This window comes from Lycium barbarum, chromosome 6 (genome assembly GCF_019175385.1).
Source record: "Lycium barbarum isolate Lr01 chromosome 6, ASM1917538v2, whole genome shotgun sequence".
NCBI classification, from domain to species: domain Eukaryota; kingdom Viridiplantae; phylum Streptophyta; class Magnoliopsida; order Solanales; family Solanaceae; genus Lycium; species Lycium barbarum.
In genome coordinates this window covers 110,451,973-110,477,744 of record NC_083342.1, presented here as the reverse complement: position 1 = coordinate 110,477,744, position 25,772 = coordinate 110,451,973, and the positions used below count along the sequence as shown (strand labels likewise).

At 36.5% G+C, this 25,772-nt stretch overlaps 2 protein-coding genes across 2 annotated transcripts; one reads left to right on the top strand and one right to left on the bottom strand.

The window, feature by feature from the left end:
- Window positions 1–9,005: 9,005 nt before the first annotated feature.
- On the top strand, window positions 9,006–10,122 carry LOC132599966 (uncharacterized protein At4g04775-like). Its single transcript, XM_060313110.1, has 2 exons — window positions 9,006–9,650; window positions 9,745–10,122. The coding sequence occupies exons 1-2, from the start codon at window positions 9,390–9,392 to the stop codon at window positions 10,036–10,038; spliced, it is 555 nt and encodes a 184-aa protein (XP_060169093.1). The 5' UTR covers window positions 9,006–9,389; the 3' UTR covers window positions 10,039–10,122.
- Window positions 10,123–11,417: 1,295 nt separating this feature from the next.
- Window positions 11,418–12,404, bottom strand: LOC132644376 (uncharacterized). The gene is made up of 2 exons (XM_060360965.1): window positions 11,981–12,404; window positions 11,418–11,888 (listed from the first exon to the last, which is right to left on the bottom strand). The coding sequence occupies exons 1-2, from the start codon at window positions 12,284–12,286 to the stop codon at window positions 11,418–11,420; spliced, it is 777 nt and encodes a 258-aa protein (XP_060216948.1). The 5' UTR covers window positions 12,287–12,404.
- Window positions 12,405–25,772: the final 13,368 nt, after the last annotated feature.

Below are 25,772 nucleotides of genomic sequence, written 5' to 3'. Positions count from 1 at the left end.
GTTCATCCGGTGTTTCACATTTCGATGTTGAGGTTGTATAAACCTGACCCCTCTCATGTGTTGAGCTATGAAGAGGTAGAGATTGACGAATCCTTGTCTTATGAAGAAGAACCAGTTCAGATCTTGGATCGCCAAGTTAGGAGGTTGAGAACAAAGGATGTTGCGTCGGTCAAAGTGTTGTGGCGAAATCATAATACTGAGGACGCTACGTGGGAAGTGGAAGAGGACATGAAGAAGAGATATCCTCACTTGTTCCCTATTTCAGGTATGATTTAAGTTTTGAGCTATTCGTTCGCAAGGTGATTGTGTGGTTAAAATTCATGTTTACTATCCTCATTCGAGGACGAATGATATTAAGGGGGGATAATGTAACACCCCGTACCTTTAACGAAAGTTTTGACCACGATCCTAGACTTAGAAAATCAGATAAAGAATGTGGGAATTGAAATTTTTCCGTTCAGTTGTGATATGGTGGTTTACGCCCATGAACAGTGGTCGTATTTCAGTTTACTGGCCATAAACCAAGTCGTGAACTGAAACCAAGAATTTCTGAACATTCTGGAATTTGACATTTTTGAGGTCATAAGGTTAAATACGGACCGTATTTCACTTTACGGCCCGTATTTCAAACTGTATTTGGAATTTGGGAAAACTTCCTTGATGAAAGTTGTATATCTTTGAAATACCTTTCCAACGGTATCTTACGGGGGTCAAACGGACATCTGTGCAAAGAGTTATGGCCATTTTACTGAAGAGACACAGTGCAGTCCGTGTGCAAAATACTAGGGCTGGGCATAAAATACCGAAAACCGAATTACCGAACCGAACCGGCTATTTCGGTATTTCGGTATTCGGTAATTCGGTTCGGTATTCGGTACTAAAATATAAAATTCGGTATTTGGGTTTCGGTATTCGGTATTTACAATTATACCATTCGGTATTCGGGAAATACCGAATACCGAAATTAAATTACCAATACTATACGTCTGTAGGGCCTAAAAGAGTAAAGGGCTAAAGGCCCATTGTAAAAATATTTTAAGTCCAGCCCAAATTCGTAAAAATGAAGTGTAATCCCTAAGATTCTTAACCCTAACACTTCAGTACTTCACCTGTTCACCACCTTCATCTCATTTCAGCATTTCCCTTTCTATTCATCCAAAACCTAACCGAGTAAATAACTTGGACAGTTGTCGTCTTCATGCAAATTATTATCAAGTTGAACAAAATATTCATAGGCAGGCAAGTTATTATCTTTTTCTTAGACCTGTCTGTTCTCATATCCTTTCTTCTATTGCTGTATTGTCTGGTTATTAGTATTAGGAAAACTTAATACATTGATATGTGTGGTGATTTTCAGGTTCAAGAGGAGTTGAGTATTTTGGAAAGGAAAGCATCACTGATAGAGGAAATCACAAAAGAAAATATGAAAATGCAGGAGTTAGCCAGATATCCTTGAATGCTTATTGTTTGGGCTCCTTCTACTGAAAGTTAATTATTTATTAGATTAGCTCATTGGTGGATGAGAAATGAATCGGCAATGGATCTCAAAATTTCATGAGACATTCCACATTTTCCGCAACAGCTCATTATGTCTTATTATATTACGAAGAATTTCTTTCACACCTCAAAAATAAAAATACTTAAGGAATTAGCACCCATGCTTTAGATTCATAACAATTATTGTGTCCTTGACTGGACGCAAGCAAACTTCTGAATTGGAAAACAAATGTGCTTCCCTTGGTGATGAGCTACAGAGGAGGTCGGTATGTCCCAGATGTCACAAGGACAATGCAGAGGCATTAGGTTGAATTCTTCAAGCAGGCGATGAGAATTAGCTTCTTGTAAGTAGTCCCCGACATTAAACTGATGTAGTCAAAAGCAGGACCCTGAGGTGCATGCATTTCTGATCTTATATCTTCCTTTGGTATGCGTGGCTAAGCAAGCTTCGGTTTACTACAGATAGGGCTAGTTTGCATAATTGACAATCCTAGATTTTCTACTCACTCCCCCTATACTTCCTAAAGAACAAATGTAATGGAAGCTGTACAATGAAACGTACTTTCACCACAAGGATAGTTGTATTTCTGTTCTTTCAGCTGTTTATGGCATTTCTAAAGAAGACAGTTAATGTAATTGCCTCTGATATCCTAATGAAATTGTGTGTATATGAAGGCTTCAACCTAATCAATTTTTTGTTTGACACCTTAAGCAGTGAAGTTCCTGTGATGTAATACAGTGGACTTCGACTTCAATATGGTATTACCGAATACCGTACCGAACCGAAGTTTGATTTACCGATTACCGAATTACCGAACCGAAGTTTGAAAGTTCGGTATTTGGTATCTATTTTCAATTACCGATTACTGAATTACCGATCCCAAACTTCAAAAATACCGAACCGAATACCGAACGCCCACCCCTACAAAATACGACCCGTAAAGTCAGTTTACCACCCGTAAACTGAAAATACGGCCAGCACAGTGCTGGACGTAAACTGTATTTTCCAGAACATTATATATTCGTCCATATCAGTTCAAGTCATTATTTTTCATTCCCTCAAGCCCTAGAACAACCTCCTACTCTCCTCCAACATCAAGAACACCAAGGTAAGTCCATTCTAATTATTCCAACTCCATTCTAACATATATCCTTGTAATCTAAACAAGAAATCATCATTCCTAATCTAGGGTTTTCAAGAAAACCCATCTCAAGATTCAAGAATCAAGATTTAGGAAATCTTCTCCAAAATTTAAGTCTTTAATTCAAGTTTTGGAGCAATTAAGGTATGTCTCCCTTTTAAAATCACTATTTGAAACTATTGTTGGAAGTATAAATTTTATTCAAGATTTCCTTAATGAATGAAAGGAAAAGCAATCTTTTTATGTTTCTTGAACTCTAATTCATGTCTAAATGGTGTTTAATGTGTGTGAGGGAACAAAACCACATTAAACCTAGATTGTAACAAACCCTATATATGTATAAGATATTATGAATGTTTTTCTCTATGAGAGATGCTTGATAATGATGGTAAAGAGTTGGTGATGACGTTCTCATTGACGAATTGGGACATGGAAATCTTTTGTAAAGAAGTTATACGTTTCAAAACTTTGATTGAAATGACTTATTCTTTCGATATGGCATAATGAACTTTAATGTTATTGATGGTGTGACTACTTTGAGACAAATTGTGAATCGGCTTCTATGCCATGGACTTTGTTATTGTGTTTGCCTTGCTATTCGGGAGGAAGAGTATCCACTATGGATCCTAGTGTATTAATTGCCTTGCCATTCGGGAGGAAGAATGGCCACTTTCGGGTTCGTTACCTGGGGTGTATTAATGGCCTTGCTATTCGGGAGGAAGAGTAGCCACCGTGAATCCATATTTCGGTGTATTGCGCAGTGTTTAGGGAACCTCTACGGTTATCCCTTCGATGTGATTGGTTCTTGGGTCTGTATTGGCATGTGAGATATTTTATCTTAATTGGTTAAAAAGGCATATTTGAGATTGTATCTTGACAAGAGGCTTTATAAATGGGTTTTGATGTTCATTATTGGGATACATAAACTGGATAACTGTTCTTATATCGCTCTTACCTGACTGGCAAGACTAATTTCCTTATGCATTACGTATTCTATTTTCATAGTACTTGTTGTCCCCGAGGCACTCACTGAGTACGAAGTACTCAGGCATACCATTGTTGTTTTTGATGGTATGTTAGGTAACGGAGAAGAGCAGGCTCGTGATACTCTCGACGCTTAGGAGGACTTGCTGCTGTTGTTGATTTGGTGAGACCACATCCTTGTTGGTGGGACACTTCCTGTTTCGCTTATTATTCTAGATTTCCGGGTTGCGTCCCGATGAGTCAAACTATTACCTCTTTATCCTAGAAGCTCCATAGTATACATTCTTGTGGGTAGTTGTGGAGTTTTGTTAACTCTTGGGCGTTGTCACGTTTTGATTAACTTTTATGATAATAAGGACTTCCGCTGAATTAGATCATGTATTCATGATTTATTACATTTAATTTATAAATTGCTGGAGGCGAATGTTGAACCTAGCGGGTTCAAGTATTATTATTATTATTATTGTGTTGTTTAGGTTCTTCCGATGTTGTTCATGACGTCGGATGCCGGTCACGTCTAGGGTGGGTTTTGGGGCGTGACACTACCATATCTGTAATGATGCATAATTTCTATCTATAGTATTTCCCTTATTGATTACTTTGGAATCTTACTATCTTACAAATCAGACAGTCGATCAAAATAATGCCAGCATAACTATCCCAGCATTACTAACCCAACATTTATACTTTCTGTTCAATATTATTCCTATACACCTTACGAAACAATTATTGATCAAAATCTTATATTTGGGAGTTGGCTCTTCTCCGGTTACTTTCACTTCATTTTCGTCCAGTGGATACTTAGATTCTTGATACATGTCTCATTAAAATTGTAATGACCCAAATCTGTTTGGTCTTAACCCTGATTACTTTGGTATCTTACTATCTTTCTTAATTTCTTCTTCACCTTTCAAAATCCAAAATTCTCGCCAACATTTTCCTTCTTCGCTTATTTGTTTTAGATCTCTTCTACCTTGCCTTAATTTCCATAACAAAATAATTTCCATAACAAAATTGAAGTTGGTGACATATCCAAGCTCTGCTTAAATGAAGTTAAAAAGGATAAAATCAGAAATAGAACAGAGGAGTAGAGAAGAAAATAGTATTCCATACTATTCTTTCCGTTCACTTTACTTGTTAACTATGAACTTTGCACACTTCTTAAGAAATATTAAATGAAGTGCATAACTTACTATGATACTCATTAATTGGTGTAGAGTTTTAATGAACTTGAAATGAGTAATTAATGTTACGCATAAAACAAGAATAAAAAATTGCTTTTCTCTTGATATGTCAAGTGAGCAAGTAAAAGTTAAAATTTATTTTTAATATAATCGACAAATAAAAGTGAAAGGATGATGTACTATGTGAAAACAATATTTCTTCTTCTTGATTTAACTCTAAGATCAATAGTAGGAAACTTGGTATACTCAACAAATGAAGTTTTTACGAAGTAAAAAGAGCTACATGATCTTGGACCGTAAATATTAATGGGAAAAGGGTCAAAAATGCCCATTTACTTTGGAAAATGGTTAAAATATCCTTCATTATAAATTTGGGTTAAAATACCCTCCTATCATTAAAGTTTTCAAATATACCCCTGTCTTAACGGAAATTCCCAATATAAACCGATTTCATTTTTAAACTCGCTCTATTTAAACCAACTCAACTAAATAAAAAATGCATATGGGTTACCCGCTCCTGTGCCTAGTGGCTCCAGATGTAGGACTCGAGAACAAGTTGGTTGCATATTGATTTTGTATGTAGTTGGGTGGGGTTTAAGTGGAGCGGGTTTAAAAATGTAATCAGGTTATTTTGGGGATTTAGGGATTTCCATTAAGATAGGAGTATATTTGAAAACTTTAATGACGGAAGGGGTATTTTTGACCCAAATTTGTAACGAAGGATATTTTTAGCCCTTTTCCCAAAGTAGAGGGGCATTTTTGACCCTTTTCCCATCATTAATTGCACCCAGTTATTGTTTCTCCCCGATTCTAGTATTATTCTATTCTTCTACTCCCTCCGTCTCAAAATATTTGTCGCATTTTTCATTTACACGTCCCTTAAGAGAGCATTTATAAGGATAGCATTTACTGTTTTACCCTCTTATCATATTTCATGTAATCTCCCCTCGATAAATATTTACTCCATCAATGGTGAGAACATCTTTAATATTGCTAATTGATACAAGGTTAGAATGAGAAAAAGCTGCTTAAGTTTATCTTGATTAAATAAAACAATAATTATTTTAAGACAAGTATTTTTTTAAGGACGACAAATATTTTGAGACGGAGGGAGTATCATTATTTTGCGAGAAAATTAAGGTTGTAGAACATAGAAAACGGGCGGAGCTTTCATAATCTTGGTTCACTTGTTTTATTCACCCACCAAATATTAAATAAAAATTCATTTCGAAATAAGTCGGATGACTTCAAATTCATTAAAATTCAATCGAGAAATCAACATGAATTAAAAGCTCTTATATAGATGTCAAATTCTTAATGTTTCAAGTACTAAGGAGAATCAGAGGATGAGAAGACGATTATGCATGTGGGTGAGACTCTGGGTTCTTGAAATGGGGAGGAAGGATGAAAGAGAAATAACTTAACCATGGTTAAGACCAAACAAATCTGGGTCATTAAAATTTTAATTAGACAGGTGTCAAAAATTGAAGTATCCACTGAACAAAAATGGAGAGAACATAACTGGATCTATTAAACTTTGCTCAAGTAATTTTCAATACACCTTGAGATGACTGACAAGTGGACTTATAAGCATGAAAGGTTGAAATTACTTTTTAGCTTATTTTATGTTGTATTCTTTATTAACGGTAATGTTCAAAGATAGGAAGCCAATTCTTTAACTGAAATTAGTAACAACTGTGAATTCTCTAACCACCTATAGAATATCACTTTGAGCAAGACAACATACGCATAGACTTCATTAATTTTTTATTTTATCAATTTGTAACATTAATTAATGAGTTTCTTCATGTAAGAAATTCACCAAGTTTAATTCTATAAATAAATAATAAACATGTATTAAATGTAAAATAAGAAAACAAATATGATATTGGACACAACTTGCTATGTCTGTTTTCTTGAAAGAATATGAAGCTTGTGACAAGAGATAAGTAACAAAATATTTTTGGGGTTCCCAATTAGTTTCGGAAGAATATGAAGCTTGTGACAAAATAAGTAAGAAAGAAATCCCAACCTTTCATGTTTATAAGTCCACATGTCAGCCACCCAAAATAACATTGATAATTACTTGAACAAAGACTAATTGAGTGAAGTCAAACTCATATCAGTAAATAATACTTACATGACGTTACCCACAAGAACTAGGTTCAAGGTAAGCCACATGAGGACCATAAATGCCTTCCTTTTTAGGACCGACCAAATTCATTAAATACTTTAATTCTCCAAAATATTTTATCAACAAAATAAACATTCTTAATTTCACAAAAACTTACTGAACATGCTATCTAATGACATACCTAAAGGAAGAATTCTTTTGTCAAAAAAAGTATAATCATGCAACATTAGCTTCAAGTAATACTACGTAATTCTATTTCTAATTCTCTCTCTCCCCCTCACACTCAATTTCCCTCTATTTTATCTTTAGCACTTAGCAGTAACACAATTCTATTTGAAGCGTTTCAGAGACTGTAACAACCCTCCCCTTATAAACAATTGGATGCCTTTCATCACTAACTTGCAAAATTTAAACGTTTGATGTAACTTTTAATTAGCATCGAATTAATGTTTTTCGAAAGTAGTCAGTCAAAATTTTGGGAGCTAATCTACATTATTTCAGATGTGACATGTTTAGTTGGGAGGTCTATTAGTTTATTTAGTTGAATCGCGACTCCCTAGCTAACTTTGGAATTATGCAATAAATATAAAGGTTTAACTAGAAGAGAAAAGGAAAACGAACACTATGATCTGACGTCTTAAATTTAATGCCCCTTATCGCTTCACTTAAGGTGTGTCCGTACATAGATTATGGTTGATTGGTCAAAATTTTATTTTTTATAAGAAAACAAGATTTTTCTTTTTTTTAAATGAGAAAAATGACTTCTCTAGTGGAAGTAGGGAAAGTGCGTTCCACAAGTGTCATCAGTGGTGGAGCCAGGATTTTTACTAGAGGGTTCAAAATATGTATAAGTGAACACACGAAGATATCAAAGGAGATTCAACACCTGCTAAATATACATAAAAAATTATTTTAACTATGTATAAACAGTGTAATTTTTTGCCAAAGGGGGTTCGGATGAACCCCTTGGCTATACCTGGCTCCGCCCCTGGTGTCATTCCACATTAATTGTTTCCTCCACACCCTCCAGCACACCCCATCTTCACCCCTCTCCCATAGACCTCATCCCAACCACTTAACACCCCTTCCCCACCCCACCTTCCATAATATTTATCTAGATTATATACAAATTCTTTTAGTATAATATATTTTGCTTAGAAACCAAGAAAATAAGTAACCATTTATTTTCCTGAAAAATATTTTCCATGAAAAACATTTTCCTTCATTACCAAACACACTCATAGTTTGCAACGATTTTCATAGAATTTAGAGAGACAAGAATAATGGGAGAATTATTTCTACTATGTATTCATCATAATCACCTTCTTATATAGAAGTAAGGTCTTCCTTCTCCTAGTCTAACAAGTTAACCTTATTCTAGTAGAACTATATTTACTATACGGAAAAGGGCCAAAATTACCCCTGAACTTTGAAAAATAGTTCATCCATGCCCTTCGTTATACTTTAGGGCCAATTATACCCTTACCGTTATACTTTGGGCCAAATATGCCCTTGAGTATAACGGCGTGCCACGTGTCAGTCTCTCAGTGGCCAACTTATTTCCCCTCTTATTTTTTCATCCGGATTAAACAAATAGAGACCCAACCCAATCAATTTAGTACCCGACCCGTCAATAACATATCATACCCAAATAAACCTAAACCTAACCCGTCAATAACATATCTAACGCTGCTCTCTCTCTCTCTCTCTCTCTCTAAAAAAATGCAGATCGTCTTCAACCTCCATAGCTGACTTCTCTATTAGAAACCCTAGGTTTTTCATGTTCCGAATTCAGTCCATTTAAAGGCTCAAGAAGGTAGTGATTGTACATATATGCGTTCAACTGGTGCTGTTGTTATTGTTTCCTTTTCCATTTTAAATTCGGGTCCATTTCTTGGTTTGTTTGTTGATTAATATATTCCGATTTCAACTTTTTCGTTAGATTCCTTTTTGTCTTAGTTATTTTTTTGTCTTTATGATAGTGATAGAGGGGTGGTCACTACACATTATTACTATTATTATTATTATTATTATTATTATTATTATTATTATTATTATTATTATTATTATTATAGTAATAGTAATAGTAATGCTTATGCTCTGTCTTTTTGGATTTTTGTATCATTGGCTCGTGACTTACCTGGAAATGGAAGCTACAATACTAACTACTTTTCTGTTTGACCCGCCGTCCCAACCTGCCGGAGAAGGCATACACCACCACTGGTGCAGATTTAAAAAAAAAAAAAAAGTTTTCATAATATTTGGAATTTACAAAGTCAGGTTCATGCAATTTCCATGTGTTTCCCTTTTGTTGGGTTATACGGAAAGTGCAATAGAATCTCTGATGTGTTTCCATGTGTTTCCCATAATCTTCGTTTATCTGCTACTACTACTGTTGTATTTTCAGTTTTTTAAAGGCTTGTTGCGGATTGTTAGGTCTGAACATTAATGTATGTTGATTTTTTTTTATTTTTTTTAAATTTGGGATTTTGCCCAACGTTAATGTATGTTGAATTTTGTGTAGTTATCTTAGTTACTCTAACCCCACCTTCAACCTTTTTGCGATTTTCAGTGAATTTAAGTCTTACAATGTTCGAAATTAGTTGTAATTCAACGAAGAAGTGTCACTGTGGTGAAATTGCTCGTTGTTTCACTTCGAAAACACCTTCAAATCCTGGTAGGATATTCTATAAGTGTCCTAAACTTAAGGTAAGTGTTATTATTGAATTATTTGTCCAGAGTCTTATTTTTGTTGTTTCATTAAAGTGTTGATCATTTTTTCGTATTTTATTGGTTTTGACAGGCTGAAAATTGTGGTTTTTGGGAGTGGCAAGATAATTTTCTAGACAATGCTTTATTGGAAATAAGTGATTTGAAGGGTAAATTGGATGTGGCTACGGTGAAGATGGATAATTTAAGAGAGTCGTTGAATGCGGTTAAGCTCGAAAGAGACAACTTGAAGAAAAAGGTGCATAACTTGGAGGCTATAAATAACTCTCAAGTGAACAAATCAAGGGAATTGGAAGAGAAGATGTTGAAGTTGAAGATGTTGTTTATGATTTCATTGGCCGTATTAGTTGGAGTTTTTTGTCGCTAATTTGGGATGAATTATGCTTGCTCTAGTAATAGAAGTGAAAGACTTGTTTTGGTAGATGACGATGTTTAGGAGTAGAAGTTTTTGTTTAGGAGTTGAAGTCTTGGTATGTAAGCTAGTTTATTGTTGTTATTGTATGTGTAAACTTGCTAATTTAGTGTTGCTAATATTATGTGTAAATTTGCTTTTTGGGAGCTAAGAGTACAGAGTGGCTAATTTAGTGTTGCTAATAAGAAACCCATTTTTTCTCTCTGTTGGACTCATGGGGCTATTAATCTTTCTGTGTAACAAAGGTATAGGGATTTATTGGCATGTGAATCATAGGAAGGGCGTAAACAACCTGAGAGTTGTTGGTGGTTTTGCTAATGTGTAGTGAATCTAATACAAAACTAATGACGCTTAATCTTTGAGTGATTGGATTCTTAGTCATAGTTAGTCCATTTTTTCATTTATATTAGATTCTAAAAATGTTTGCAACTACTTAGAACATATTTGCTGATCAAGGAGGATTAGTAAAGTCCATGCTAAAATGATTGGTTTGAAATTCATCATTGCCTGCAGCAGTCTCAAAGAGCATTTGATCTTTTGAGAAGTACTGATACTACCATGTTTCCTTGACTCGAATGTCCCAAACTGGAAAAGAAAATCACCTACTTAGAAAATATCAAGACAATTCAGTTTTTAGTGAACACTAAGTCCTACGCTTCTTGTCAACTATATAGTTTTATGCTCTTGTCAACGTATATATATTTCTATAAATGGGGAAATGAAGGTTGTATTTAGCTGCAAACTTATATGATGTAAATTCCTTCTGTATTTATGTTTATGTAAGTCATACTGATTCTCAACCATCTGATGAGTAAAGAATGAAAAATCATCATTGCCTCATTGAACTTATTTTGCTATAGATGGTTTGAAATTGGGAAATTTTGAGTGATCATTGGCTGCTAACAATGACAGTTTCTGCACATAACCAACACAGTTTCTGCACATTTCAACACAGTTTCTGCACATAACCAACACAGTTTCTGCACATTTCAACACAGTTTTGCACATTTCAACACAGTTTTGCACACTTTCTGCACATCTCAATTCACTACACTTCATACACATTTCAGTCAAACTAAACATAATTCAATTCGACAAAACAACTGGACATTTCAAACACCATAAATATGCTAAAGAAACTGTCAACCACAACACAAATAAGTCAATAGTTGTATGGATGCCACACTATAACCCCAAAAACTAATACACCCCAAGTCATAATATGGCATCCATTTAGTTTAACCATTACATAAATAGCAAATTAAGAGTACTGTCTTAAGCAGTAAATACATCACCATAATTCACAAAAAATAATAACATTTCACAAAGCTAAATCAATTGTTAGGTCCCTTTCTTGGATTCAACTTCCCAATCCTCTCGTGAGCTTTAGCCTCCAACTGGCTGGTAGTAACTGCATCATTCCCTTGCCAAGTTAAGCTTGTTAATGAGACTGGAAGATTGGTTGCCTCACTAACACCATTGTGATCACCTCTAAAGCTTATTGCCCTTCTACCTATTGGTTCTTGTGCTTTCTGCCTCATTTGAAGTCTTGTGGAAAATTTAGAAATCACTATGGGCCTTAGAAAAGGGTCTTCATCATCTTCCTCAACTGAAGGATATTCAAAGTTAGGAAATAGGGTGCTGCTACTAGGCATGGGCTGACTGTCTTGGGTTGGTTGGGGGGTTGTTAAGTTGATTTCTTCTTCAACTTGGGAATTTTCATCTTCATCAACTAAGCCCCGAGTCTGCCTCTTTTTGCCCCTAGCAGGTTGCCTTTTCTTAGCTGGTTGCTTGCCTTTCTTTGGCTACAAAAAGGCAAAAAAAAAAAAAAATCATTAGAAAACAGTTAATTATACTAATATTAGATACACAACAATTAATAGATATGTTAATTTACCTTGCCACAGCGCCTAACATTATGATTTGGCTCTCCACAGTTGCTGCAAGTCATCACTCTACCTTTCCTTGAAAGCTTCCATTCATCTTGCCTCTTAAGAGCCTCATCTTTCCCTTTATCCCTCTTAATCCTGGGTCTGCCGGCAAGTTTGACCAAAGCTAGTGGTTCCATGGCCTGAGAAAGGTCAACAGTCCAAAACTGTACGCCTCTAACCGGCTGCAACTTGTGTTTGTATGCTAGCTTGAATGCCTCCTTGCTATGATACCAATGTATCTCAGAAATAGGGTCAATTTTCTTGTGAATCATGGCCTTGATTGCATGTGGACATGGGATTCCAGTAAGGTCCTATGTCCTACAAGTACACCGCTTTTGCCTAAAATTCACCACATGTCTATCATGTCCTTCTTTTACCTCATATCCACTGTCTCCATTGCCATTGAACTTACACACTTGGGGTATTTTCAAATACTCATTATACAACTTCATTGTATGCTGACCAAACCGTACCACTTATTCACAAACTCATCATTTTCTCTCAACCTATTCATCACCTTAATCCTTATGTCATCCAACATCCCAATGATGGGCTTATACCTTGCTTCAAGTATCCAAGAGTTGAATGACTCAGTAAAATTGTTGTCCACTCCTTCATTCTTACAGACTGTATCAAGATAAGCTCTATACCATGTTTCTGGAGGATACCTGTTGACACCCAATTTTGTCCCTCCTTTATTTAATTTACCCGGACTTCTAAATTTTATGACAAGCTAAACACTTTATTTTTCACAATATTTTATTGCCACTACTATTAATATCACTACTTTTATTTTCAACATTATGAGCATTACTTTATCACAAATTTTAAATGTTCGTCATCGTTTCATTTTCGGGTTTGGAATCGTTAAATTAATTACAAGACACCACTTTGTGAAATCTTTATTTTTCTGCATATTAATTATTAATCATCTTCACATAGTATATATTGTACTAGTTATTAAATTAGAAATCCAAGAATAATTAAATAGAGGTGGAAGAATCAACAATTTTCACCTCATAAGCAATTGCTCGGAAGTATATCAATGTTGGACTCATTTTGAAGCTCGTATTTTAAAACAACGTATTATAATTTTTATTTCATCAAAATATTATTTTACAAGGGGTAAATTCTTGATAATAGCTATCTACCCCAAAAGAAAGAAAGAAGAAAAAAGGAAAAAAAAAAAAAAACTTTGCATTTGCATATTCGTCTGAATTCCATTCTTCCTTTTTTTTTTTACTGCGCAGGCTTCTTTTTTTTAATGCACGCTTCTTCTTTTTATTTTTATGCATTCCACTCATGCTCCTCTACCCTACCTCTCTTTCTCTTTTTCCTTTTCATCATGACCACCACTACCGTTTGCCTCCCCAACGTCTCTCTTTCTGCTCCTCACCCGCTCCTCTCTCTCCTCAAATTTCCCCATAAAAAGAGGACGTTTCTACCTTCTTTGGGGGGGGGGGGGGGATTGGGATGAGCAAAAGAAAAAAACCTAACAAAACAAGATCGGGCAGTGGCGAAAGAAAAGAGAAAAAACAGACCTAAAAATCCCCCCTCAAAACAGATTGAACACGATCTGAAATTCCCAAAAATCCCCCTACAAACACAGGTTTTAATCGCCTTCAATTTCCCCAGAAAAAGAACAGCCTTCATTATTTTTTTTTTTTTGGGAAACATTTCTTGAAATTCAACCGAAAGGAGGGATTGAACACTGATTGGGGAGATTATTGTATACGGAGTATTTTGTCACCGAGCCTCAAGTTTCTTTTATCCTGGTCCTGATTTTGTTTAAAATCAGAAAAAAAAAAAAAAACACCTTTTGTTGAAAACATAAGATTTGTGACAAAAAATTAAGTTTTCACAATTCAATTAACTTTCGTCGCTGCTCGGCAAAAGAACTTTAATTACAACAAAGACATTTTAACTTTCGATTCGAGCTTTGAATCTGTCCATACGAGAGGGTAGATTCGAGGCTTCGACGCTCAGTTCACTGCACACACAAAAGGTAAACCTCGATACATTTATCGCTTCTAGCCTTTGGTTCCTGCTTGAGTTAAATTTTAGTTGATTCTGCTATTTTGCTAGTTATGTAGTTTCTTTGTCGTCACATTGTTTGTTTGACGCTTGGGAGCTGTTAGGATAGAATAACAATTGCTAATAGACAAATTTGAAAGACATATACTGTAGCTTGGATGTTTAGACTGAGTTTCAGGATTTAAAACATATTTAGAGTCGAATATACATAGGATATACCGTGGGTATACATGCGATATACCTCTTATATACACACCTTGGTGTGTATATCTTAGGTATACCGTGTATAAGGTTAAGACAGATCGGTATTATCTCTCTTTTACTCTGTTTGTTCAAATAATATGCCCCGTGTATAAATATAATCCGCTCGGTTTAGATACGATGAAACGGTTGTATGATATGTCGGTATTGTTTACTGATTTGATTTAGTCTATGGTTTCTGTTCTACGAACAATCCTATTAGCAACCATGTATCAGGCCTAGTTCCATTTTTAGTCTGATTAACATGTTTATGTGAAAATAAACATGTCTTGAACATAATCCCTGCTATACCTATGTTTAAAATAGCCATCCTGTTTGGTATATGTTGCTGCCCCCATATAATTTGAACGCATATTAACGTCTTCTCTTTCTGTACACAATGCGATTCTCATTGACATTCTGGGATCATGAATTTTCACCAAACTGGAACAAAATTGTTTTTCTCATTGTCGGCACCATCTGTTTTCACATTCTACACTCTCATGCAACTCATATTGTGCTTTGTTGAGCATATTATATATCTGCATCTACTCATCTTTATATGCTAAGTATACTTGTATCGATTATATATGTGTGTATATGACAGGTATACTTTAGCCTATACATCTTCATAGATATGTATACATGAGATACACTTTGAATATACATATTATATACATAATCTACTGATTTGTTTTTTTTTTTTTTTTAATATTTTTCATGTTTAATCTTATCCGTTGAGTAGATACTAATCCTTTTCCTTTCATTTTTTTTGCATGATATCTCGCATACGAGTCCAAACGACTCGTCATCTCCCGCATTCGGTTTCGGGCTAAAAGCCCAACATGAAATTCTCTCCCTATCATCCCAATCCGCAGCCAAACAAGAAAACAAAATCTGGGCCAAAGTCCAATAGACAAGACAGCCCACAGCAGCAATATAGAGAAAATTTATTGGGCCTAAGCCCAATAAACGTGAACAGTTCAGCTGGGCCTTAATAAATGGGCCAAACCCATTTACCCTTTTTACCCTCTTCCTTATTTTATTTTGTGTATTTTTATTTATTTTGTATGACTAACATCTTACCTTATTTTATTTTTCTAACTTACATGAATTTAGCAAATTAGTGGGGCTTAGTTTAATAATGGGTAATTAATTTAAGGACGATCAATCAATCCCATAAGATTCGCTTGTTTTCTTGCTATCGATTTTCAAAATTACGTCTTTATAATATTTCAAAAGAAAAAATTAAAATGTATGTTCTATATTCGTTCTTGTTCTATAGTTCAAATTACAAACAATTTTCTAGACTCACGTTGTAATGCAACATATCTTCCGATAGATGTAAATGTGAATTCAAATATATTTTGTGAATACATTTTCAAGAATCATGCATATTTTAATTAAAAAGAGCTAACAAAAGAGAAAGAAAACTTATTTCTTTTTGCGTCCTATTTACAAAAAATAAGTATAGATTTTCCTACATTACAGTACTCATACAATGTAACTTTTTATCCAAAGTTCACGTTTATTGAATCTCGTCTACAAGTATTATTTTAAACAACATTATTATATACTTTCGTTTAAAATCTTGACAACATTTAAAATAACATTAGAAGTATTCTTTTATACAAATTATTATCTTCTACAAATCCTATTTTCGCAGACTTAAACAGAGCTAACTTTAGAAAATAACTTTAATAAATTTTAGGTGTCCTAATTCACCATAAATAATTAGGTGGCGACTCCTTAAAACACAAACAAAAACTGGGAATCTCCAATACGTCGTACTTCTAATTTTAACCTCCGCGGGTAAAAATGGGGTGTGACAGCTTGACGACTCTGCTGGGGAATTACTTAGGTTCTAACCATAACGGACTTAGTTTAAATAGGTTTTGTGTGCTTATTTTAATTACTTTATTTGTTTGTTACCTGTTTTTACATGCTATTAATTGTTTGCTTGATATAAACTGTTTGTTTGATATAAACTGTTTATGTGTTACTGCTTTGATAAACTGTCATTCCGTTCATATTTCCTCCACTTCTGGAAAACTCACACATATTCACACACTTGAAACGGTTTCGCGGTTCGCGCCCGTTCACTACTAAATTACCCCTTTAGTTGGATTGATCTTGTGGATTTAGTCGATCAGCGGTGCAGTCGACGGCCACGGACTTTCCACTCCCAAGTTGTCCGCTTGGGAAAACCTTGTGTCATAGGAAGCCAACTCTTAGTCAGCCTAAGATAGAGCTAAACCAACACCATTTATTAAGAGCATACATTTCATGACCTAGGAGGTTTAATACCCTTGGTGTGTTAAATCCATTAGATGACTTTACCCAAACGTCCAAGCGGGTTCATGACCCCGAGTGATACCAATCATACTTTATATGCATGTTTGAAGGATAACTGTGCCTAAATATTGACTATTCGCTCTAATTAATTAAACTTTAGGAAAGGAGGGAATGACTAACATTTCTATGACAGGTATGCATTTGCATCGGAGTACAACAAATGACGAAGATCAAGGGCATCACAAATGGAGCTAGAAGTTAGGCATAGAAATTTTATTTACTTTATTTAGATTAGGAAACACTTTATGTTGTATTCATTTGACATGTAATAAATATTACATTATTTTTTACTTTTGAGAAATAGAATTTGTTTAATTAATCAAAGCAACGGGATGACATATTATGGCACATTTTATCCTTTAAACAACGTTAGGCCCACCTCTGGCGCAAAGAGGTCACATGCATATTAGGACGTGCTAGTTGTTTTGATATAATCGTTTACATTTGTTTGACAACTTGTTTGACTCTACTTGATAAATTATTCGCTACATGCCTTACTCGACTTTACGTGACCATGACTTTACCTAGATATGTTCATGAGATTAACATCGTTTATACTGTATGTCTATTTTATCTTATTCCCGAAAGAGAGTTGATTCGTGTTGACGCTCGATGGCCGACCATCCTTACATCACGAGGTCAAAGACGTCATCATTACCTGAACGAAGTTGGGCTGTCCAAGGAAATGAAATTACTATGTCTGATCCGGCCGCATCTGTTCCAACTGGTGTAGAAAACCTCGTGATCGCTAGCGATCCGCCTGAAACTTCCGAACATGGAACTGCTATTCAACGGGATGAACATATCGCCCGCCTGACTCAAGAAATTGAGAATCTACGTGGAGAACTAAATCGGGTTAGGGACTTGACCAATTTATCCATCACACTCCAAAATTCACCTTCCGAACCTAGCAATACTGCACCAGAACCACCTCGTTTCCCATCACTCGAATCCCCAGTTCCTGAGCATTTTCCTCCCCAAAACAATGCACCTACTAACAACAACTTGCCTCCGATCACCCCCGCAAATCCACCAAATCCAACATCCGTCTATACTCCTCCACAAATTCAACCATCCACTTACACTAGCTATACTCCTCCACAAAATCAACCACCCACTTACACTAACTATACTCCTCCACAAAATCAACCATCCACCTACACTACCTACACTACTCCTAATCCACCACCCGTCAACCCACCAAATCAATCGCTAGTTCACACTCCCTAAGTTCCTTTACCCACTAACACTAATCCACTACCCACGACCACTCCTCTAAACCCACCAAATCAACCACCTATAAACACCAATTATAACACACCACCTCCGGTCCAAAACACTCCCATCGCCCAAACTTATCCAACCCAGCATATACACGGGGCACACTTTATCACCCCTAATGCACAATATGTCCCTCCAGTATACGCCGCAGAAACACAAGCCTTTACCAATCCAGTAACGGTCAGGTTCCAACCCGAAGTAGATCAGTACGAAGAAATGGAAAAGGATGCAAAGGCAGGGGAAGATAACATGTTGCTAAAAGAGATCCACAGTCTCAAAGAAGCAATGAGAAACCTTCAAGTTGCTAGGGGAACCAAAAGTGTAGAATACGAAGATCTTTGTGTTCAACCTGACGTCGATTTACCCATAGGCTACAAACCGCCAAAATTTGATACGTTTAATGGAACAGGCGACCCTCATACACACTTAAGGGCTTATTGTGACAAACTGGTTGGAGTGGGCAGAGACCAGAGCATAAGGATGAAGCTCTTCATAAGAAGCTTATCTGGCGAAGCACTTACTTGGTATACACAACAGGATGTCCGTAAATGGCGTGGTTGGAGTGACATGGCACAAGACTTTATGGACAGGTTCAGTTTTAACACCGATATCATGCCAGATAGAGTTTACATGACTAAGTTGACCAGGAAGTCAACTGAGACGTTCCGCGAATATGCGTTACGTTGGAGGTCAGAAGCGGCCAGGGTTCAACCTCCGATGAATGATAGGGAAATGACTGCTACCTTCATTGAATGTCAGGCTGGCATATTTTACGAGAAAATGATAGGTATGATGGGACAAAAATTCACAGAAGTTGTTCGAATGGGAGAAGCACTGGAAGAAGGAATCAAATCGGGGAAAATTCAGGATCTTATTGCTTTACAAGCAATGAACAAAGCTATACAATCTGGTTCTATCAACGGGATTAAAAAGAAGAAGGAAGATGTCGCTGCAGTCATGAACGCTCAAGGACATGAGCCGAGCCAAGCCATTCCATACTTTAACCACCCACAACAAACTTTCCACCCTTACCACTACCCTGAACCCTACCAAGCTCCACTACCTCCTTACCCCGTTTACAACACCCAAGCAAACTACTACCAACCCCGAGCGCCTCCGCATCAAAACCCACGCCCGTATCAACCCAACCAAGCTCCAACTTACCAAAATCGACCACATACTATACCTAGAGCCCGTCCAAACCCTGACACCAAAAACACCCGTAATTACACTCAGATCGCTGAACCCTTGGCTCAATTGTTCGAAAGAATGAAAGCAGCAGGCATAATACAACCGATTGAAGGAAAAATTCCCGAGCCTATCCCAAAATGGTTTGATGGTTCCAAAAGCTGCGCATACCACTCTGGAGTTGTTGGGCATGCCACTGAAGATTGCTATGGGCTTAAAAACAAAATCGAAGCCCTGATTAAGGAAGGAGTAATTCAGCTCGCTGAAGCTAAGCCCAATGTGGTCAACAATCCTTTGCCTGCTCACGGAAATGCCAAGATTTAGAGGAGTCCAGTGCGGAAAGAGTCAGATCAACAACTTTGTCGCTCTCGTGGGAACAATTCAATACAACTACTCGCAACACCAAGGCACTGACAATATGGGGCGCCGAACCAGGAAAGACTCTGAAGAATTGGACTTGTACTCCGTCCTCGATCCGTCGGGAGCCTTGTTAGCATGGACATGTAGTGAACTTGTTTTCTTTTATTGATGCTTGAACCGTACTCAAAATTTTGTTTGTTTTGCTTCACCTTGTGGAAGCTTGAATTGCAAAACTATGAATGCATTTCTGATTTTTCTTAATCATCTATTTTCTACTTTATTTATCAAAACTGTCAACTCTACGATTGTGACATGAAATGTACGAATAGACAACACACATTCCGAGAGAGTAACAAAGAAACTAGGGGGACAAGACAAGAGTCCACTCAAAAGAAATGAGGTAGCCGATAGATGATAATATAAGCCTGAAAGCTAACAATTCAAGAAGAGATCAAAGGACGACATTAGGTAAGACAACCTAGCTCGCAACCGTTCCTTTAAACAACCCTACGAACTACGCTTGACCTGATTCCCGTGGAAGGATACGTAGGCAGCCAACACAGGGACTCGGTCATACTAGGTTAGAATTTTTGCCATTCGCATACGTACGAACTACGCTTGACCTGATTCCCGTGGAAGGATACGTAGGCAGCCCACACAGGGACTCGGTCATACTAGGTTAGAATTTTTGCCATTCGCATACGTACAAACTACGTTCTGACCTGATTCTCATGGTAAGATACGTAGGCAGCCCACATAGGGTTCGGTTGCGCTATAACAGAAAATCCAAAAAATCCTTACACAAAGAAAACCACATAGGGCCTGATTCCCCCGGAGGAATTCATAGGCTATCAACATACAGATCCGTCACACCTAGATAAAATCCAACAAACCCTTTACCATAGATATAGTAGAACTACGCCGACCTGATTCCCTTGGTGGGATACGTAGGCAATCCACATCGGGTTCGGTCCCTTTATTAGAAAAACAACTTCAGACCATTCACCCTTACGAACTACGTTCTGACCTGATTCCTCAGCGGATACGTAGGCAACCCATATAAGGTTCGGTCACACTGCAACATAAATTTAGTACACCCTTCAGAACCAAAACTGGGGCATATTTTTTTGGAAAAAAAAAAAATATAGACAAAAGAACGGGGACATTGACAAGATTAAGGCTACCAGACAGGAAATATTATAAACCAATTGCTTTAGAAATGTCACAGTCCGAAGTTGACAGAACATTTTACAACTTACATACATATATTTACACATATATCTTTCATTACATACATATATATCTTTCCTTGGATACATACATTTACATATATATATATATATATATATATATATATATTTATATTTAACAACTTATATACATATAGTCACGTTTCCTTATTCATATACCTACATACCTACCTTTCAAATAAAATACTTTCTTGCAATTGTTTCACTACTGTTCATCTACCGAGGCTTAAACAAAGGCCACAAGATCCAAACAAACAGGATGAATGGAGCGCCAACAACGTCAAGCTTCGAGTCAACACGAATCAACTTCCCCCTCCCAAACTAAGAATTTTTCTTTGAGTGCAGGAACTTAAAATCACAAGATCAACAGTCAAGTCTATCAATCAGGGCCATTGTGCCTCACCTCAAGAGCCATCCGGATTTACTTCCAACCTTATCTTTTAATTTATTTTTATCAAAATAATTTTATAACTTTATACACCTGTTTTGTAGGTTGACGAGGTTGAAGGCGAATTAAATCAGGATTACGGGTCCTGAATTTGGCCTGTCATGATACCATCAACATCATGAGCCAGACGGCTATTCCATCACTTTACTCCGTACTTTATTAATTATTTTATCATATAATTTACCAGCTTTAATCATTTTTTTGCAGGAATTATTGTCAAGTCCCCGAAGACAACCGGAGACACATCATCAAATCTCCGAAGACAACCGGAGACACATCATCAAATCTCTGAAGACAACCGGAGATGTTCATTCGAGTCTCTGAAGACAACCGGAGACATCATCAACTTTAACAACTTTACCCTGGACTTTACGGGAATCATTATCAAATCTCCGAAGACAACTGGAGATGTCATATCATCAAGTCTCCGAAGACAACCGGGGGCATCATTCGGCTATACAGCCTCATATGCATAAGCCAGACGGCTACACTATGACTTTACTCTCTACTTTATCATTCACTTTACCAACTTTAACGACTTTACCCTGAACTTTACAGGAATTATCATTGGAGCCTCCGAAGACAACCGGAGACATCATCCACTTTACAACTTTATCCTGGACTTTACGGGAATCATCATCAAATCTCTGAAGACAACCAGAGACATCCCATGGAATTATCATTGAAGCCTCCGAAGACAACCGGAGACATCATCCACTCGACGACTTTGCCCCGGACTTTACAGGAACTTTCATCAAATCTCCGAAGACAACCGGAGATATCATATCATTGAGTCCCGACAACCATCGGAGACATCACATGGCTACGCGGCCTCACCTGCATAAGCCAAGCGGCTACACACCTACTTTACTCCTTACTTCATTTCTTTATTTCATCATCTACTTTACCTACTTTAACGAATTTACCTTAAATTTCGCAGATATCATTTATCGTCGAGTCCTGGAAGACAGCCGGAGACCTTATCACTATCATCTTCAAATGCAACTAGAGATATTATCACATCCTCAGCATACGCATCACGCATTCATTCAAGTCCCTGAAGACAACCAGAGAACATTGGCCACACGGCTTCATTTTTCATTCGCCCATATCATATTTACGATCATTTACACTCTTTATGATTTTACACTTTCAACTTTATTACTAATTTTGACATGAATTTCAGTTTTGGCAGAAAATACAACCTGCAGGGACACAGCATAACGTGGAACTTTATCTTACGCAGTGAACTGGGGCAAATTTGCTGAAGAGGATTACCAAACTCACAAGCAAAGGTCACGAATCTACTCTCGAACTCAATTCCGCCTATGTCCACAAACACGTGATACATAGGTCAATTTCTCTTTCATATTCCCCACCAAAACTGTATTTCAATCAACTCTTTCTACAATCTCATATTCCTTTCTACACCCCCAGTGTCTCCATAACTCAACACTGGGGCATCTTTGAAGAATACACATCGTGCTTAGTAGAGTCCTACTCAAGGGTGTATTGCCCGCCACATTTATAATTAGGAGGCTACAAGCATATGTTACATTCTTGAACGTTCGCGTCACCTGTCTACAATCCCCACAAGATTACGAATCCTCAAAAACTTTCGAACTACACATGGCCTGATTCTCGTGCAACCCGAGATATGTAGGCAACTCGAAACTGAGATTCGGCCATAATTTTCCATAATTCCTTCGGTCCCCATAATAGTTTCCATCAATTATCCTACACCGTACTTTCTTACAAACTCATATTCGTCGGTCCAAACAAAATTGGTTATTACGTCAACTTCTTCGCCCGAAGATTCTTACATCACCTCCGGTCGAAGAGGGGCATCTGTTGACACCCAATTTTGTCCCTCCTTTATTTAATTTACCCGGACTTCTAAATTTTATGACAAGCTAAACACTTTATTTTTCACAATATTTTATTGCCACTACTATTAATATCACTACTTTTATTTTCAACATTATGAACATTACTTTATCACAAATTTTAAATGTTCGTCATCGTTTCATTTTCGGGTTTGGAATCGTTAAATTAATTACAAGACACCACTTTGTGAAATCTTTATTTTTCTGCATATTAATTATTAATCATCTTCACATAGTATATATTGTACTAGTTATTAAATTAGAAATCCAAGAATAATTAAATAGAGGTGGAAGAATCAACAATTTTCACCTCATAAGCAATTGCTCGGAAGTATATCAATGTTGGACTCATTTTGAAGCTCGTATTTTAAAACAACGTATTATAATTTTTATTTCATCAAAATATTATTTTACAAGGGGTAAATTCTTGATAATAGCTATCTACCCCAAAAGAAAGAAAGAAGAAAAAAGGAAAAAAAAAAAAAACTTTGCATTTGCATATTCGTCTGAATTCCATTCTTCCTTTTTTTTTTTACTGCGCAGGCTTCTTTTTTTTAATGCACGCTTCTTCTTTTTATTTTTATGCATTCCACTCATGCTCCTCTACCCTACCTCTCTTTCTCTTTTTCCTTTTCATCATGACCACCACTACCGTTTGCCTCCCCAACGTCTCTCTTTCTGCTCCTCACCCGCTCCTCTCTCTCCTCAAATTTCCCCATAAAAAGAGGACGTTTCTACCTTCTTTGGGGGGGGGGGGGGGGATTGGGATGAGCAAAAGAAAAAAACCTAACAAAACAAGATCGGGCAGTGGCGAAAGAAAAGAGAAAAAACAGACCTAAAAATCCCCCCTCAAAACAGATTGAACACGATCTGAAATTCCCAAAAATCCCCCTACAAACACAGGTTTTAATCGCCTTCAATTTCCCCAGAAAAAGAACAGCCTTCATTATTTTTTTTTTTTTGGGAAACATTTCTTGAAATTCAACCGAAAGGAGGGATTGAACACTGATTGGGGAGATTATTGTATACGGAGTATTTTGTCACCGAGCCTCAAGTTTCTTTTATCCTGGTCCTGATTTTGTTTAAAATCAGAAAAAAAAAAAAAACACCTTTTGTTGAAAACATAAGATTTGTGACAAAAAATTAAGTTTTCACAATTCAATTAACTTTCGTCGCTGCTCGGCAAAAGAACTTTAATTACAACAAAGACATTTTAACTTTCGATTCGAGCTTTGAATCTGTCCATACGAGAGGGTAGATTCGAGGCTTCGACGCTCAGTTCACTGCACACACAAAAGGTAAACCTCGATACATTTATCGCTTCTAGCCTTTGGTTCCTGCTTGAGTTAAATTTTAGTTGATTCTGCTATTTTGCTAGTTATGTAGTTTCTTTGTCGTCACATTGTTTGTTTGACGCTTGGGAGCTGTTAGGATAGAATAACAATTGCTAATAGACAAATTTGAAAGACATATACTGTAGCTTGGATGTTTAGACTGAGTTTCAGGATTTAAAACATATTTAGAGTCGAATATACATAGGATATACCGTGGGTATACATGCGATATACCTCTTATATACACACCTTGGTGTGTATATCTTAGGTATACCGTGTATAAGGTTAAGACAGATCGGTATTATCTCTCTTTTACTCTGTTTGTTCAAATAATATGCCCCGTGTATAAATATAATCCGCTCGGTTTAGATACGATGAAACGGTTGTATGATATGTCGGTATTGTTTACTGATTTGATTTAGTCTATGGTTTCTGTTCTACGAACAATCCTATTAGCAACCATGTATCAGGCCTAGTTCCATTTTTAGTCTGATTAACATGTTTATGTGAAAATAAACATGTCTTGAACATAATCCCTGCTATACCTATGTTTAAAATAGCCATCCTGTTTGGTATATGTTGCTGCCCCCATATAATTTGAACGCATATTAACGTCTTCTCTTTCTGTACACAATGCGATTCTCATTGACATTCTGGGATCATGAATTTTCACCAAACTGGAACAAAATTGTTTTTCTCATTGTCGGCACCATCTGTTTTCACATTCTACACTCTCATGCAACTCATATTGTGCTTTGTTGAGCATATTATATATCTGCATCTACTCATCTTTATATGCTAAGTATACTTGTATCGATTATATATGTGTGTACATGACAGGTATACTTTAGCCTATACATCTTCATAGATATGTATACATGAGATACACTTTGAATATACATATTATATACATAATCTACTGATTTGTTTTTTTTTTTTTTTAATATTTTTCATGTTTAATCTTATCCGTTGAGTAGATACTAATCCTTTTCCTTTCATTTTTTTTGCATGATATCTCGCATACGAGTCCAAACGACTCGTCATCTCCCGCATTCGGTTTCGGGCTAAAAGCCCAACATGAAATTCTCTCCCTATCATCCCAATCCGCAGCCAAACAAGAAAACAAAATCTGGGCCAAAGTCCAATAGACAAGACAGCCCACAGCAGCAATATAGAGAAAATTTATTGGGCCTAAGCCCAATAAACGTGAACAGTTCAGCTGGGCCTTAATAAATGGGCCAAACCCATTTACCCTTTTTACCCTCTTCCTTATTTTATTTTGTGTATTTTTATTTATTTTGTATGACTAACATCTTACCTTATTTTATTTTTCTAACTTACATGAATTTAGCAAATTAGTGGGGCTTAGTTTAATAATGGGT